The sequence below is a fragment of the Erythrolamprus reginae genome, chromosome 2, assembly GCF_031021105.1.
Source record: "Erythrolamprus reginae isolate rEryReg1 chromosome 2, rEryReg1.hap1, whole genome shotgun sequence".
NCBI lineage: Eukaryota > Metazoa > Chordata > Lepidosauria > Squamata > Dipsadidae > Erythrolamprus > Erythrolamprus reginae.
The window spans coordinates 180,623,186-180,641,538 of NC_091951.1; the positions used below are offsets into that span (position 1 = coordinate 180,623,186).

General features: G+C 40.5%; 1 protein-coding gene across 1 annotated transcript in view; it reads right to left on the reverse strand.

Moving 5' to 3' along the window:
• The window catches only part of ESYT1 (extended synaptotagmin 1), a 102,762-nt gene that overhangs the window by 36,099 nt on the left and 48,310 nt on the right, over positions 1-18,353 (reverse strand). The window contains exons 2-12 of the mRNA XM_070740590.1: positions 13,344-13,385; positions 13,124-13,258; positions 11,126-11,199; positions 8,301-8,373; positions 6,639-6,728; positions 5,260-5,315; positions 4,151-4,274; positions 3,888-4,064; positions 3,597-3,679; positions 2,885-2,933; positions 1,589-1,678 (exon numbers count right to left, since the gene is read on the reverse strand). Of these exons, the coding sequence (XP_070596691.1) occupies positions 1,589-1,678; positions 2,885-2,933; positions 3,597-3,679; positions 3,888-4,064; positions 4,151-4,274; positions 5,260-5,315; positions 6,639-6,728; positions 8,301-8,373; positions 11,126-11,199; positions 13,124-13,258; positions 13,344-13,385 (993 nt within the window). The remainder of the gene's footprint in view (positions 1-1,588; positions 1,679-2,884; positions 2,934-3,596; positions 3,680-3,887; positions 4,065-4,150; positions 4,275-5,259; positions 5,316-6,638; positions 6,729-8,300; positions 8,374-11,125; positions 11,200-13,123; positions 13,259-13,343; positions 13,386-18,353) is intronic.

The window sequence follows — 18,353 nt, forward strand, 5'->3', positions numbered from 1 at the left end:
AAAACAGCCGTGCGGCTTCCCAGCAGCCTCTGAATGCCAAACGCGGAAGTTTGGGTTTGGCGTTCGGCTTCGGGAGACGGCTGGGAAGCCGCGCGGCTGTTTTAAAATGTCACAGCCGGGCTGGGGGGCTTCCCAGCAACCCCCCCAGCCCAGCTGTGACCTTTTAAAATGGCCGCGCGGCTTCCCAGCCGTCTCCCGAAGCCAAACGCCAAACCCAAACTTCCGCGTTTGGCGTTTGGAGGCTGCTGGAAAGCCCCCCAGCCCGGCTGTCACCTTTTAAAACAGCCGCTCGGCTTTCCAGCAGCCTCCAAACGCCAAACGCGGAAGTTTGGGTTTGGGGTTTGGCTTCGGGAGACGGCTGGGAAGCCGCGCGGCTGTTTTAAAATGTCACAGCTGGGCTGGGGGGCTTCCCCCCCAGCCCGGCTGTGACCTTTTAAAATGGCCGCGCGGCTTCCCAGCCGTCTCCCGAAGCCAAACCCCAAACCCAAACTTCCGTGTTTGGCGTTTGGAGGCTGCTGGAAAGCCCCCCAGCCCGGCTGTGACCTTTTAAAACAGCCGCGCGGCTTCCCAGCTGTCTCCGAACGCCGAACGCGGAAGTTCGGCTTTGGCGTTCGGCTTCGGGAGACAGCTGGGAAGCCGCGCGGCTGTTTTAAAAGGTCACAGCCGGGCTGGGGGACTTCCCCCCCCCCCGAACCCCGAACTTTTGCCGAACTTCTGGGTTCGGGGTTCGGGATGGGAGGGAAGCCCCCCAGCGCGGCTGTGACCTTTTAAAACAGCCACGCGGCTTCCCAGCTGTCTCCCGAAGCCGAACGCCAAAGCTGAACTTCCGCGTTCGTCGTTCGGAGACAGCTGGGAAGCTGTGCGGCTGTTTTAAAAGGTCGCAGCCGGGCTGGGGGGCTTCCCAGCAACCTCCCGAACCGAACCCGGGGTTCAGAAAAATTTTGTCTCTTCTTACGAACTTTTTTCGAGTTACGAACCGGCGTTCGGGAGGCTGCTGGGAAGCCCCGCCGCCCGGTTGTCACCTTTTAAAACAGCTGCGCGGCTTCCCAGCTGTCTCCGAATGCCGGTTTGTAACTCGAAAAAAGTTCGTAAGAAGAGGCAAAATTTTTCTGAACCCCGGGTTCGTATCACGAGTTGTTCGTAAGACGAGGGGTTCGTATCTTGAGGTACCACTGTATACACACACACACACACACATACACACAAGGGTGGGGAGGATACAGGGATGGAAAAAGAGAGGAGAGTGTCTTAGGGTGTCATTTTGTGTCATTTTGGTTGGTGGTGTGCCGCAGGATTTTGTAAATATAAAAAATGTGCCGCAGCTCAAAAAAGGTTGAAAATCACTGGTTTAAGTCATCCGTTTATTTTTTTGAACAGTGTATTTCTCTAAGGAAAGTTTCCTCTAAAAGTCTAATTTGAAGCTTTGAGATTTGGGAAACTTTGGCTTCTCCAAGTAAAAAGAAACTCAAGTAAACCAAGACTCTAGAGTCCTTTGCCTATCGGGGCATTAACTTGGAATGTCTCAGATATTGTCACTCCCCAAAACACCATTAAACCACATATTTGTTCTCTAAGTGTTTTCACTCACCTTATCCAAATTGGAAACATCTGACATGAGTTTATGCCATTCCAGGCGCAAATGCACACGAGCTTGGCCCCCATCTTGTAACGGGAACCACTGTGCGGAAAGCAAATGGAAAGGAAATTAGTAATTCTCTATGGACAGGAAAACCTTTAATATTTACCAACGGAGATTTGTTCCTATAGCACAGAGATGCAATAACTCTTTTTTTTTTTAAATTGGGGGAGGTTGAAAAACCAAACTCTGATCTTGGGTGATGTAATAGGGCTACACTCTGTAGATGGGACAAAGAGAAAAGTTAATTTTGCTTTAAATGAAGTCAATACAGTTAACTGGAATATCTTCCCTTTGTTTAGGAGTTTCCACCTATTAAAATGACAATTTGTTTGCAACATTTGAAGAGCGTTTTGTGTCTTTTTATAGTTCTGGACCATCAAGTTGTACCTTTTTGCTTTTGTAAGGTATGCACGTTGTTACACACATACAAAAGTTCTATGACACTTTTAAAATCTCTTTACCATACTTTTTTTTAATAGCCTTTATTAATTTTCCAATGTTAAAAAACACAAATACAAACACAAAAAAACCCAAACAAAAATAAATATAAGTAAAAAATAATGACAAAAATCAAATTGAACAAATACAGAATACATGCAAATATAAACATTAAAAACACTATACAATATATTTTATACTATTTCATGTCAATGTATATAGATACTATTTTCCTACTTCACTATTTAGGTTGGTACATGTTTTTGCCATTAATAATTTAATTTATACTTTCATATATGTGTAAATATTTTATCATTCAGGTTTTAGTTTTTTTCTGTTTCTTTCTTTGAGTCCTAATTTCTATCCAATTGTAAAATCTATTCCAAATTCTATAGTAGTCCGATTCCTCTTTTTCTTTTAATTCCATTTCAGCACATTCTAAAATCTTACTGATCACCATTTCATCCGGGAAAATCTCTCTACCATCCAGGGGTGGGCTACTACCCGGACCGGGGAGGGGAGGGAAACCCAGTGGGGTAACAAAAATGGGGCTCCACCCCAGAACACCTAATTTGCATTAAAAGATGAAAGAAAATGCAGGGCATCCTGCATAAGCCACACCCACAGTGTGGTAGTAAAAATTTTGGTAGCCCTTCACTGCTACCATCCTATTCTCTGCCTCCCTCCCAAGAGCCTTTATAGTCGTCCTTGTTTTCATTTAGCTGAAGAGTCTATTTATGACTGTACCCTGCCAGTTGGATTTAACCACCCTACAGTTGGTTCCAGGTATGAATCCTCAGTGCTCACCTCCTCTAACACGCGAGCCCTGTACACCTCCCCAAAGTCCAGCTTCATCCTGAGAAAAGAAAGAGGATTCTGATAAAGGACATATCCACCAATTCTAGGATTTTAATGAATAGGCTCAGATTTATGCAGCTCTCTTATATCCAGCTTCTTGAGCTGGGGCTGGAGCTACTGATCTTTAGCCTGGATTTTTAACTATAGTGTTTCCTCGATTTTCACGGATTCGAACTTCACGAAAAGTCTATACCACGGTTTTTCAAAAATACTAATTAAAAAATACTTCGTGGTTTCCCCCCATCCCACGGTTTTTCTCGCCTGATGATGTCATATGTCATCGCCAAACTTTCGTCCGCCTTTAATAAATATTTTTTTTAATAAACTTTAATAAATAAACATGGTGAGTAATAATCTAAATGGTTGCTAAGGGAATGGGAAATTGTAATTTAGGGGTTTAAAGTGTTAAGGGAAGGCTTGTAATACTGTTCATAGCCAAAAATAGTGTATTTACTTCCGCATATCTACTTCGTGGAAATTTGACATTCGCGGGCGGTCTCGGAACGCATCCTCCGCGAAAATCGAGGGAACACTGGTATTTCTATTTTTTCCCCCAACACTGTCCCAATCATCTCCAGCAGTGAAGTTCCAGTTTCCAACCCACCATCATTCAACTAGGTTTCAATTGGACTTGAAACCAAGCCCCCACCCAGCTTCTCACCTGCCCAAGAAGTCATCCTGATCGGGGTCTTTGTCAAACAGCTCCACCTCCAGTTCCTGCCCTGGTACCTCGTGTACAACAAACTGTAGGGACAGTGAGGTGGAGAGTCAGAGCAGGTACCACTAATTGTGTTGGCGATAGGAGAGCTTCTTCCAACACAGAAAGGAAAGCAATGATAGTTGTATTGCATGGAATGGAAAAGCTAAGATAAGAAGGGAGATTAGACACGACCCGTAGCAACCCTAAACATTTATATTTAAATGACGCCACCTTATCTGGCAGATAATTTACCTCATACATTTCATTCCACTTGGGGTTGAGGTCTTCATCAATGACTTTGCTGGTGAAGACCTGGGTTCCAACGCGCACAATGGCATATGGGTCTGACTTGCCTTCAATCATCCCTTTAATGTACTTATCCTTGGACTGCACGTTCTTAGCTTCCATTAGATATACACGGACAATGCCCTGGCAGGGAGAAAGAAGATAATTGTCCACCACTCTAACTCACCAAGCAGTAACGTTCATCTCACCAACCAGTAATTTTGCCTTACCCTGGGAATTGGGCAACGGAGTTCAGCTGCTTCATGGAGATCAGGGATCAGTGGGATGAGCAAGCGATTGGGGAGAACCAAGAAAGAGGCAATGGCGTCCATGATCATGGTGTCAGACAGTGAGCTGTTGAGGAAAACAGATCCTGACGGTCACGCTACTTCTTACTGATCTGCTAATCATGCTCTCTCAACAAGTTGCCTCCTGCAAACATAACGTCCTCAAACATCTCTCAATGCCGTTCCGCTTTCAGAATACAGTGGTACCTCATGATACGAACTTAATTGGTTCCAGGAGGAGGTTCGTAAGGTGAAAAGTTCGTAAGATGAAACAATGTTTCCCATAGGAATCAATGTAAAAGCAAATAATGCGTGCAAATCCTTCAGGAAAATCCCAAACTTTAGAAGGGAGGCGAACAGAGGGCAGGGAGGAGCAGCTAAAGGGGGTGGGTGGAAGAAGCAAGGCTAGGCTAAAGGGTGAGTGGGAAGGAAGAAAGGCAAGGGGGGCGCCTCTCCCTTTTCTTTCTTCAAAAGACACCCTTTCAGTGCCTCTGCAAGCATGCTGTTCTCTGCAAAGTCTTTCCCCCTGCAAGCCGCCCCTCCCTTTTCTTTCTTCAAATGACACCCTTTCAGTGCCTCTGCAAGCATGCTGTTCTCTCCAAAGTCTTTCCCCCTGCAAGCCGCCCCTCCCTTTTCTTTCTTCAAAAAAAGGGGGGGGGAGAAAGAAACCCCTTCATCCCAGCAGCAGCTGCTTGGGTTCGTAAGGTGAAAATAGTTCGGAAGAAGAGGCAAAAAAATCTTAAACACTGGGTTCGTATCTTGAAAAGTTCATTAGAAGAGGCGTTCGTAAGATGAGGTACCACTGTACTCCCTTTCAACGAACTCAATTTTCCTCTTCTTTTAAGTTTTTCCTTCAGCCTGTAAAATCTTGCTAATCTCGGCTCTCTTACACATTTTAGCTCCACAGCAGGCTTCAACCTGGGCTCAGAGAAGATGCCTTCCCAAGCAGTTTTGGCCAATACACTGCTAGGTCTTTCCAAAACAGTTATGTTCATTTCCTTCTTGTGCTTCTCTTCTAATCTTTCAGAAAGTTAGAGCCACTATAAATTTACCTCAGTCCAGGGATGTCCAATAGATTGGTCATTCCTGTCCAATTAATGTCCAGAGCCTGGAAAAAACGTGCAATGTAGAAGTTAGTAGTAGATCTATTGTAGAGGGCTGATGGCAATGAAATAATCGAGATTGAAGGTAATGCAACAATCTGTTCACAATGCTTTATTTCAGGGGTGTCAAACAATTTAACTGAGGGCCGTATCATGGTTGTGTTTGACATCGTGAGAGCTGGGGAGTGGGCGTGGTCAGGGGGCATGGCCAGGTTGACATCACTCGTGTTGCGGGTGCCAGTGGTGGCCTGAATGCTCTGCCAGTGAAAATGGGCTCCCAAGCTCCCTACCAGTAAAAATGGAACTCGGGAAGGCCGCAGGCCGCCATCCCAAGAACTGTTTTTGCTGGCAGAGGCAATGCAGGTCAGTCCTTTGTTGTTTCCAGACCAGCCCCCTGGGCCAGATCTAAGCACCCCACAAGCTGGATTCAGCCCATAGGCCTCGAGTTTAACACCCCTTGCTTTATTTTATTATATGTTTCTACAGAGTCTAACACTTGGGAAAAGATGTTCTGTGTTAATTCAAGTTTGACATTCAACATTTTCAGGTGTTGATATTCTTTTGAAGTTTATTCCTATCAAAGGTAATTAACAGCTAGACAAAGAACATAGATTTTCTATACTTTATTTGCAACTAAACAATGTATTGTTCAGCAATGCAAAGACAGATGGCTCCAACTATATAGTGCAGTGTTTCCCAACCTAGGCAACTTGAAGATATTTGGACTTCAACTCCCAGAATTCCCCAGCCAGCGAATGCTGGCTGGGGAATTCTGGGAGTTGAAGTCCAGATATCTTCAAGTTGCCAAGGTTGGGAAACACTGATATAGTGGACTACAAAATTGATGTTACCAACAACCGATGAATCAATAATATATTAACATACTGTAGATTAGTAATGTATCACTATACGCCCTGCATGTTTTTGTTTCTTCTTTAGAGATTTCTTTTTAAAATAATTTTGTCTATTCCTTGCGGTTTGTATTTAGCACGTACCTTTTGGAACACCATTCCGTGGAGGTTGGATTGGCCCCTACACTACTGCCTTTGTGAAAAGATCTGGAGCTATTGAATTATCATTGGGGATCTAGCAGTTTGTTGAATCTGCAAGATACTTGTACGGATTGTGATGTCCGGATTGTAAGTTGGTTTTAATTGGTTTTAATAATTTTATATCATTTGTTGTTTTATCTGTATTTTGTTTATTGTTTTTGTTTCTGCTTTAACTGCTTGAGTTGGCCAATATCACAAATTTGAGATGGGCGTGAAACAATAACAACAATTGACTGGCAGTTTGGGAAAACACCAGGAATATTCCAGAATACTTACTGGCCGACGAATGAAGAACAGGGTAAGAGCTCCTACAATTGGGACGTCTCCGATGAGGGGTTCCAGAATGACTCTCAACATGCCATGTAGCTATAAGGGAAATGAGAAGCATGAGATTCACAATTCCTGAGCTCTGAAGCAAGAAATAGGATAATAGTCCTTCCCTGTCAACAAAGATTTGGTTCACTTTGATGAACAGGAGGGGGCACAATGTCACAGGGTAGGTCAACATTTGAGCCTCTTTTTTTCAACTGAAGCTATACTCCTAGCTATTATGGTTTATGTATGGTCTGTTAGATTGTATGATTGTTTTTCTTTTTATAATAAGGGTTTTAAATTGTTTTTAACATTAGATTTGTACATGGTGTATTGTTGTTATGAGCCACTCCAAGTCCTCGGAGAAGGGCGGCACAAAAATCTAATTAATAATAATAATAATAATTATTATTATTATTATTATTTATAATTAATAATTATGCAACAACTCTGGCATAAGCCAGTGAAAGTGATCCCAGTGGTACTTGGCACGCTGGGCGCAGTGCCAAAGGATCTCAGTGGACATTTAAAAACCATCGGAATTGACAAAATCTCCATCTGTCAATTGCAAAAGGCTGCTTTACTGGGATCGGCAAACATAATTCCCCGCTACATCACGCAGTCCTAGGTGCTTGGGAAGAGCCCGACTGGTGATGAAATACGAAATCCAGCATAGTGATCTCGTTTGCTGTTTTGTATTGACATAATAATAATAATAATAATAATAATAATAATAATAATAATAATAATTATTATTATTATTATCATTAATGGTATCAATGAAATATCACCAGTCAGTTTTGCCTTCCAATGCTCAAAACTATTTGGCTTAATTTTTACCCTCACTGTTAAATCACTGTTTCTCAACCTCAAGATGAGTGGATTTCAACTCTCAGGATTGACTGAGAAATTCTGGGGATAGTTGTTCACATACCTTAAAGTAGATGAGTTGGGAAAACATTGCTCTAAAGCAGTGTTTCCCAACCCTGGCAACTTGAAGATATCTGGACTTCAACTCCCAGAATTCCCCAGCCAGCATTCGCTGGCTGGGGTATTCTGGGAGTTGAAGTCCAGATATCTTCAAGTTGCCAAGGTTGGGAAACACTGCTCTAAAGAGTTCAACACAGCTGAGGAATCCCTTCTCGAATGCCCAGAATTTGTTGGCTGCCATTCAAAGATTGGTGAAAAGACACCAGATGGGCAGAGATGGTTTTTTTTAAAAAATAAAATAAAAATCCAACAGGAAGAAAGGCAAGATGGGATTGCTGGGAATAACACAGTGTGTTGCCCAAGTAAAGGTCTCCTGCATTATTCTGCAAATGGCAGAATTCTGATAGGGAACTATTTTCAGAAATGTAAATGCCATCCCCAAGAACTAATTTAGAGATATCTTCTGCTCAAGATCATCCTGAGCAGGAATTATTAATTATGTATCAATTATTATTGATTAGAGAACATCAGGTTCATAGAAGGAATGTGATTTATTTAATCTTAAAAACCTGAAATAAGAGACTGTATAGTTTGCAGATTTGCCTTTCTCAATCTGGTGCGAGTAGATTTTCCTAATTCCCTGGAAGAAAGGCTAATTTTGACCAGGATTTAGATCTCAGTCCTAGTCTACTTTACCTGCATGCCTTTCACTCCTGCTTTGCAGAAAAATTTCTTCACTTCCACGTCAATCTGGACATCACCCACGTAGCTGTCACAGAAGGAAAAGATTGAGAAAAATAACAATATGGGGACCAAAGGAGTAAGACTACACAAGGGGTCAACACAAAGTCAAGAGCAGTGATTCTCAAAGTGTGGTCTAAGGATGTGTGGAGGGTCCTTTCACGGGGTTTGAGAAGTCAGCTGAATAGCTTAAAATTCTCGGTTTTGATTTCTAAAATTGATAGATATAGCCCTCATAACTGAAGCACTTTGTGGTCCTCAATCATTTTGAGAATGTAAATGGTTGCTGGAACCGAAATGTTTGGGGACCGCAGGTCTAGCAAACAGTATCTCCTTCAACTCTATCCATCTGAGCAGCTTTTTTCAGAGGATCAGTGCTTTCCTATTTTTATTTCCCCCGCCATAACTGTCACTTGAACATAGTTTGCATACTATACTATATATATTGTTGAATAACCATAATTCATTCAGTGACTACTTGGAATTATGATAGTGCTGGACGAGGAGTGGGTGGGCTTTCAATCCTGGGCCTAGAAAGTTTAGAACTAAGACGCCTTAAGCATGATCTAAGTATTGCCCACAAGATCATATGCTGCAACGTCCTGCCTGTCGGCGACTACTTCAGCTTCAACCGCAACAACACAAGAGCACACAACAGATTTAAACTTAATATTAACCGCTCCAAACTTGACTGTAAAAAATATGACTTCAGTAACCGAGTTGTCGAAGCGTGGAACTCATAGTGTCATCACCAAACCCCCAACACTTTACCCTTAGATTATCCACGGTTGACCTATCCAGATTCCTAAGAGATCAGTAAGGGGCGAGTACAAGTGCACTAGAGTGCCTTCCGTCCCCTGTCCTATTGCTCTCCTATATCTCCTATACCTTTCTTCTATTCCTATATCTCTTCTTCTATTCTTTCATTGATATGTTCTATTACTATATCTTTTTTTCTATTCTTTCTTAGATATATTTTACTATGAGTATCTCTTCTATAACCTTCATCATGTATTTTACTATGTGTATATAGGTATATACCCACTAAAACCCTCATTGTGTATTGGACAAAATAAATAAATAAATAAATAAATAAATAAATAAATAAATAAATAAATAAATAAATAAATAAAATAAATAAAATAAATAAATTAAATAAATTAAATAAATTAAATAAATAAAATAAATAAATAAATAAATGGGTGAGAGCTACGATGGTACCTTTTAGTTGTAGCCATTGTAATGTCCCAGCAGTTGCACGATTGCGATTTTGGTGCTTGGCAACCAGCCTGCAAATTACAATATTGTAGCATCCTTTGGCCACATGATGGCAATTTGCAACCTTCGCTGCCAGGTAACCACAAGCAAAATCTCCTGGAAAGCTGGCAGGAGTTCACAAATGGTAATCACATGGCTGGGGGACAATGTGACTGTGTGGGATTAGCCTAACGACAGCAAGGGAGAATGCTACAACTGTTGTCATAAATTCGCATCCGATGCAGCGCTTTGAACCAGGTGGCCAGGCAATGGAATTGCAAGTCCCAGTTACTCATTCAGCTAGGACCACATACAGGGTTTAGGACATTTAGCCCCTTCCCTGTCTATCATTCTGTAAGCCTCCTGAATGAGAAGGGGGGGTCAGACTAGATGGCCACTGAGGTCCCTTCCCTCTCTATCACTCTGTAAGACTCCTGAATGAGAATGGGGGGTCAGACTAGATGGCCACTGTGGCCCCTTCCATCTCTATCATTCTGTAAGTCTCCTGAATGAGAAGGGGGGGTCAGACTAGATGGCCACTGAGGTCCCTTTCCTCTCTATCATTCAACTGGTGTGTGTGTGTATGAAAGAGCAAATTGCCCCATTCTTTCCTTCCAAAAGTAGCATTTTGTAACAACTGTTCTGATTGGTTGGTGGCGAAGTGTCCTATGTGGCCAAAAGGCTGTGGCTGAATTTGGATTTTTGGGACCAAAGGGCTGGGGAGAAGAGCTAGGGGCCTTTGGGCGAGGGAGAGAAGGCAGCGGCCGATCAGCTGCTGCGGAGGAAAGAGCTTCATCCAACTGGCAGAGGCAAAAAGTCCCATCCCCCACATACAGTATATAGATATCTAGTGACCAGTAATTGCAAAGGGGAATGCAATTACTGCACAGAGAAATAGTACTGTCTGTTCATCATCATCATCATCGTAATAGTAGTAATAACAATAACAATCACCATCTTAGGTCCTTGGTTGGGACCTGAATGGTTATGTTTTTACTAGTCCCAGATTGTGAATCCAACTGAAGATTTAGCAACAACAGCAGCAGCAACATCTGTCTATCCCAGGTCCTTAGAAAGAACTTAATAGGTGGATAAAAATCCAGTCTAAAAAGCTGGTTGACTGTGCAACCAACCATAATAATTTATTAAACCTGTACAGTAGCTAACTTTCAGTGATTCTGGGCATCTCACAGCAATCATATAAAGGGGGAAAAAGATGCAATACACTCATGGGACCCACAACTCAGCTTGTCTCTGATGGAAGAAAGGGAAGATGCCAGAATGGTGTTGTTCCAGAACAGGAAGTTAATTTTTCCCTCCGCAGTGTCCGTTTTTCTCCATTAGGACAAAGTGTGCTGTTAAGGTGTGTTTTTCTTCCAGGGAAGAGGGCGCTGTCACTGCTGTGTGCCCAGCTGCCAAAATCCAGTTTATCATCCTGATTCACCATTCATTGCATAAAAGACAATCATTTTTCTCAGTTTCAACTCAAACAAAGTTGACAGCTAGCAGGAAAACCAACTCACCTGATGTTTAAATCCAGCAAGATTTGCTTCTTGTTCATGCCTGTGTGGACTTTGACTCCAATGACTTTGAGGGGCTAGAAACAAAAGCAGCATTGCCTCTAAATAAGTGATTGTGTATCTAGACATACAAGCCTTCATTCCCATCCATCCCGAGCAACGTTTCAGTGTGTATACAGAGGCAACCATTTAATTGATTTTTGTATTGAATTCAAAGGATTTTTTGTTGTACAGTGTTCCCTCGATTTTCGCGGGTTCTAACTTTGCGAAAAGTCTATACCACGGTTTTTCAAAAATATTAATTAAAAAATACTTTGTGGGTTTTTTCCCTATATCACGGTTTTCCCCGCCTGATGATATCATATGACATCGCCAAACTTTCGTCTGCCTTTAATAAATATTTTTTTTTAATAAACTTTAATAAATAAACATGGTGAGTAATAATCTAAATGGTTGCTAAGGAAATCGCAATTTAGGAGTTTAAAGTGTTACGGGAAGGTTTGTGATACTGTTCATAGCCAAAAATAGTGTATTTACTTCCGCATCTCTACTTCACGAAATTCGACTTTTGCAGGAGGTCTTGGAACGCATCCCCCGCGAAAATCGAGGGAACACTATATCTCCCTTTAGAGTAACTCTTACTACTTTCTGAAGACCAGTTCCCAACCTGCCATTCAAAATAATAATAATAATAATAATAATAATAATAATAATAATAATTTATTAGATTTGTATGCCGCCCCTCTCCGAGGACTCGGAGCGGCTCACAACAGAATACAATGTCACAAGTCCAATATATTAAAAACACATAAAAATCCCATCATTAAAACCATACAACAATGCAATGCAATGTGATACATCTACTACTCTTGACAAAGGGAAACAGGCAAGGATGGGGGATACAGTAATTGTTAGAATGACTAGGTAATAAACCTTCAACAAACTTTAAGCAGGGGAACTGTAGCAATGTGGGTTAGTCAGTCAATGAATCAGACTTAGTACAAAATAGAACAATATTATTATATACAAATAGACAAATAAGCAATAGTAGTTGCACAGTCCAATATCATACACATATAATCCTAATAATGGTTTACAAACCAGGTTTGTAAACCGCCTTCTGCTGCATGAATCCCAGTGACCGATTAGGTCCCACAGAGTGGGCCTTTTCCGGGTCCCATCGACGAAGCAATGTCGTCTGGCGAGACGCAGGGGAAGAGCCTTCTCTGTGGCGGCCCCGGCCATCTGGAACCAACTCCCCCCAGAGATCAGGACTGCCCCCACCCTCCTTGCCTTCCGCTAGCTCTTGAAAACCCACCTATGTCGCCAGGCTTGGGGAAATTGATATACCCCTAGCTGTTTTATTTTATGCATGGTTTGTCTGGAGTCTTTGGAGAGGGGTGGCATACAAATCTAATAAATAATAATAATAATAATAATAATAATAATAATAATAATAATAATAATAATAATGACTGCTTTTTTATAATGGTTTTTTCATAACTGTTTTTAATATTATTTGTTGTGAGCCGCTCCGAGTCCTCGGAGAGGGGCGGCATACAAGTCTAATAAATAATAATAATAATAATAATAATAATAATAATTATTATTATTATTATTATTATTATTATTATTATTCTCGCACACAACAAAATATACACACAGCAAATATAAACATCGCTGGCTCCCTCTTATGGCCAACTAGCAAATGACTCTTAAAGATATAGTCGTAAATTTACATTGTTAGCTTCTGTATTGCAACATCCAACATAGTTACATACAGCAGTGTTTCCCAACCGTGGCAATTTGAAGATATCTGGACTTCAACTCCCAGAATTCCCCAGCCAGCATTCGCTGGCTGGGGAATTCTGGGAGTTGAAGTCCAAATATCTTAAAGTTGCCAAGGTTGGGAAACACTGACATACAGTATACTAACAGTCATTATGATGCCTGACTTTCCACCCAATGTTTTGATCAATTATTCTGCTGACCATTAATTACCTTTGCTCCCATGTCAATCTTGCTGAAGGTGAAGGTCTGCAAATGGGTGTTAGAAGCGCGTATATTTGGGGCAATATTTTCTACCAAAAGCTTCTCCATGTATTCGCCAAAGAAGGGCCAAGCCTGGGCCAGAATCTGTCGCAGAGTTAAAATCATTCATGTCAGTATTTTCACACAACCATGACTTGCCAGGGAAGGAACTGAGCTAATTGCTTCTCACCTTATTGAGCCATTCAGCTTTCTCGACGTCTGGAAAACTGACCTAGAAAGAAAAGAAGTAGAAATTGATTTAGGCAAGTTAAGACAACACGCCTGCTATGGGATCCTGGCTACACTGAAAACCACAAATATGCACATTCAAATATATGCACTTGGCCTTGAGATGTGTCAGCAAAGAAACTTGGCAACTTTCATGAATGGCTGCGAAGAAGAGAGATTTAGGTAAATGTGGAGGATGAACCAAATATTCCCATCACTTTTAAAAAGAGGGTATCAGAATTTAGTAGCAGATTGGCATGCTTCTTCTAACTCTGGGTCCCGTCGACCAAACAATGTCGTTTGGCGGGTCCCAGGGGAAGAGCCTTCTCTGTGGCGGCCCCGACCCTCTGGAACCAGCTCCCCCCTGAGATTAGAATAGCCCCCACCCTCCTTGCCTTTTGCAAACTCCTTAAGACCCACCTCTGTCATCAGGCATGGGGGAACTGAAATATCTTCCCAAGGCCTATACTGTTTATGTATGGTATGTTGTGTGAATGTTTTTTGTTTTTTTTTTAATTATGGGTTTTTAGCTTTCTAATTATTGAATTTGTATTTTACACTGTTTTTCTGTTGCTGCTGTCAGCCGCCCCGAGTCTGCGGAGAGGGGTGGCATACAAATTTAATAAATAAATAAACTCTCCAGCTGTATTTATAAGTTATGCAAACCCCATTTATTGTTCCAGCCCATGACAAATTATTCCTTTTTGTTCTAATCTGAAGCTTTAATGCTTGCAATTTCTCAGTGTGCTTCTCTGGGAATAAATTCCATTGATTTCAGTGGGGCTTCCTTCTGAATAAATCAACCTAATATTATGCTGCTAAAACTCTGGGCCTAACATCATACTCATGATCTGCTTAACATGCATAACTCAAACTACGATGTGCAAAGGGCTGAACCTTTGCAAAGACCCAGGTCCTTCAGACTCCCAAACAAAGCAATAGAGTTATCGTTCAAAGATATAATTAAGCCTAGGATGAGTAACAACATTCCAACAGGATCAAGAATGTGGGGTTGAGTTCCTTGGAATGTAGAAAGAGTGTTTCTTAGTCATCAATCTTCAATGCATCAGCTGTTGGGTGAAGCAATTTATTTCTGCATTGTGCTCTTTCAACTGTTTGCTGAGACGGGAGAAGGCTGGGACCTCGAGATACTGCAAGAGATGTTGTGTCAAAGGTGCAATGACCGATGACATGGAAAAAAAACCCCAGCTGATCTTTTCTAACATTTTAGCATGCAGGCATTGAACATGGCCCCTCCTTCTCATTCCATAGAAATCTTGTTGATGGTAGATGGAACATAATTTGCTACTTTATGCAGAATAACAGGACTCTTCCAATATTAGTTAAAAGTCTCAAAGCTATATGTGACATGACTGCAAAAAAGAGAGAGAGATTTAGGAGAGGAAGGTACGATTAATCAAATCCTCAGAAATCAATTCTTCAAGGTTAAGGTGCTCTCCAACTGGGAGTTGCAATTGGGGTGTTGTGAATAACACAGGGCAGGGAAGAGAGGGGAATTATTAATCTTTTTTTAAAGTTGTGTCTAGCATGATTATCAACCTCAAACTTATAAAATGGTTTTGTATCGCCTTCTTGTTTTAGCAAAGGCATGAGAATGCTGTGAATTGCCAACCACAGCTTGCTTTCCATTATCTGTGTTGCAAAATATTGTTTTGAAATGATTTTTATATCTATTTTATAAAATATATCTACTGAAAACTTGACCTTGTCAAAGATCTTGATGACAGGTTTGATTAAAGCTTACTTATTGTATTTTGTAGATGGGGTTTTTAACACAATTAAAATGGTGTATACTCTCATTTCTGCAATGTATATGATAACCTGACATTGAATATCAGAAAAAATATTATCTGACTTCAATTTCCTTTTTGAAATATTTCTGAGTCTTTTGTTATCTTGACAGGGGGACATTTAGTAATAAATTAGTAGTCTTTGGAATGCCTGTAGATGTATACATTTTAGTCAAATTCATCAACACATGTATGAGAACATGATAGTTAATAAACTCAGTAGTACCAAAGAGAAGGATTTTTTAAAAAATGTTTCCTCTGACAATTGTTTGGAAATAAAAATCTCAATTCAACCTCTCCCACAATTGTGGCTCAAGGAATTGAGAAGTCTATGTCCATATTGATTCCATTTCCACAATTCTATTACTGCAAACCAGATTTTACTACATTTAGAGTAAGTCCTGAAAAATGGTAAATGTGGAATGAAAAACAAGAGCATCCCTCTCAGAAACAAAAACCAGGTTTTGGGAGTTAAGCAAAAATAAGCTCAATCTTCCTATTTAAGAAAGTTGCTTTTAGTTTTGGTTGGAAGTTTTTATTTTATTAAATCATACAGTTTTGTTTTACTTAATATATGATATTTATGTGGAGTATAAAATTTTCCACCCCGTAACATGGTTAATTTTAAATTCATTATGATATAGTTTCAGAACTCTTGTGGTGGAGGGTGAAACTCCACGCTTGTCAGATGAAACATTTTAACAACCTTACAGTAAATGCATAGGAAAAACAGAGTGAATGATTGAAAGTTATGTATGAATAGCAAAGAAACCAGAGGATTTGTTGATGGAAATTTAATAAAGGTGAACAATAGAGAACAGAGCAATGTAAAGACTCACAAATGGTAACAGAAGGGCAATGAGTTTCTGTGGTCTGTTTGTTGTGAGGATCTTTATAGCTCTCTCTAAGCAGTTTACAGAGTCAGCATATTGCCCCCAACAATCTGGGTCTTTGTTTTACTAATCTCGGAAGGATGGAAAGGCTGAGTCAACCTTGAGCTGGTCAGGGTCGAACTGCTTGCAGTCAGCAAAATTAGCCTGCAATACTGCATTTTAACCACAGTGTCACTATTGCTCTTATGTTTGATGAAAAAGCAAGAATATTTGTGTATAAAAGCATACTTCAACCCACTTGGTTATCTCAAATGAAGGTTGTCAAGAGAAATGGAAAAGTGAGCTGACTCCATTTCTAATAAGCTATTTATTTATTTATTTATTCCAATACACAATGAGGGTTTTAGTGGGTATATATCTATATACACATAGTAAAATACATGATGAAGGTTATAGAGGAGTTATATATTTAAGAAATAATAGAAAAGAAGGTATAGTAATAGAACATATCAATGAAAGAATAGAAGAAGAGATATAGGAATAGAAGAAAGGTATAGGAGATATAGGAGAGCAATAGGACAGGGGATGGAAGGCACTCTAGTGCACTTGTACTCGCCCCTTACTGACCTCTTAGGAATCTGGATAGGTCAACCGTAGATAATCTAAGGGTAAAGTGTTGGGGGTTTGGGGGTGACACTATGGAGTCCGGAAATGAGTTCCACGCTTCAACAACTCGGTTACTGAAGTCATATTTTTTACAGTCAAGTTTGGAGCGGTTAATATTAAGTTTAAATCTGTTGTGTGCTCTTGTGTTGTTGTGGTTGAAGCTGAAGTAGCCGCCGACAGGCAGGACGTTGCAGCATATGATCTTGTGGGCAATACTCAGATCTTGTTTAAGGTGTCTTAGTTCTAAGCTTTCTAGGCCCAGGATTGAAAGTCTAGTCTCGTAGGGTATTCTGTTTTGAGTGGAGGAGTGAAGGGCTCTTCTGGTGAAGTATCTTTGGACATTTTCAAGGGTGTTGATGTCTGAGATGCGATATGGGTTCCAAACAGATGAGCTTAAACTTAAGATACTTAAGTATATGTGATAAACAAGTCTGGATCCAGACTGTATAGGCAGGTACTGAGTGAAAATGAACTGAACTGAAAAGGGAACACTCAGTACAAAAGAGGAATGTTGAGGCCACAGAGGCAGAATGAATAAGGACTTAGTCAAACACAAACATAAGGAAGGCTGAAAGGAATGAACAGGAAAAGACCATGATTGGACAGTTAATGAGATCCTGAAAAAAGAGAGAGGTGACAATTATAAAGAACTAAAAAACAATATCTGAAAGGATGTATGAATGGATAGTTTGCAACGATAGAAAGCTATGGGGTGATTAAAAAATGGTATTTCTGTAAATGGTATTTAATGATTGTGTTTTTTAAACTCATGCCTTAATTTCTTTGGCTTACTGCGGTATTATTGTACTTTGCCCAACACCGGAAAGGGAATAACTTAGAAACCGTAATAGAGTATGTGTATCTTTTTGGGTAGTGTTACCCACCAGCCACCTTTTCATATCTTCTATTAGGCATTGTTTTTATTTCCCTACTTTTGATTGCATTTCCAAAATGCTAGAAGGTTAAAGGTTTTCAAGGCAGTTGTCATTGCACAACCTCAATTCTGGATATGCTTTTCATTGACTTTTGTTTATGTATGACTTTTATCAGCAAGGTTTTTAAACTGACAACACTCGTCCTAAGTGATGCCATCATAAATTGCCACCCTTGGTTTTCGTCTCTCTGCACTCAACTCTTCCCACACACATGAGCATTTTTCTAGGAATGTAAATGGAGAAGATAGGGTATCCCTGATAATCTAAAAATCTGTAGACCCAGGAACTATTAAGATAAGAATTTGAACTGCAATCTTACTCAGTCCCTCAAAATTCAACTCCACTGAAAGTGAGTTTTCTGCATAGCGAGGAACATAATTCTTCACCCTGCCCTTTGCTCCAAATATAAGGCATTAAAAGGGTAACAACTTCTAATTCACAGTGTTTCAAACTTAACAGAACAATATGACCCATTTCCAAAGTGGCGTGAATGTGTTATTTTGGGATGTAGTAACTAAAATGTCACAGGACAAGCTAAAAACGTCCCTTCGAAGAACTTGAAAAGAAACAACCTCTGCTGAAGCTAGACTAAAACATTGTGGTAGTCTGGGGTTGAATCAGTATCAGAAAGACTTGTATGTATATTCTGTATTAACTACGATGGGGAATTTTTCATATTTACCCTCCTCTCCATCCTAAGGTAGTGTGCATTTTATTATTATTATTA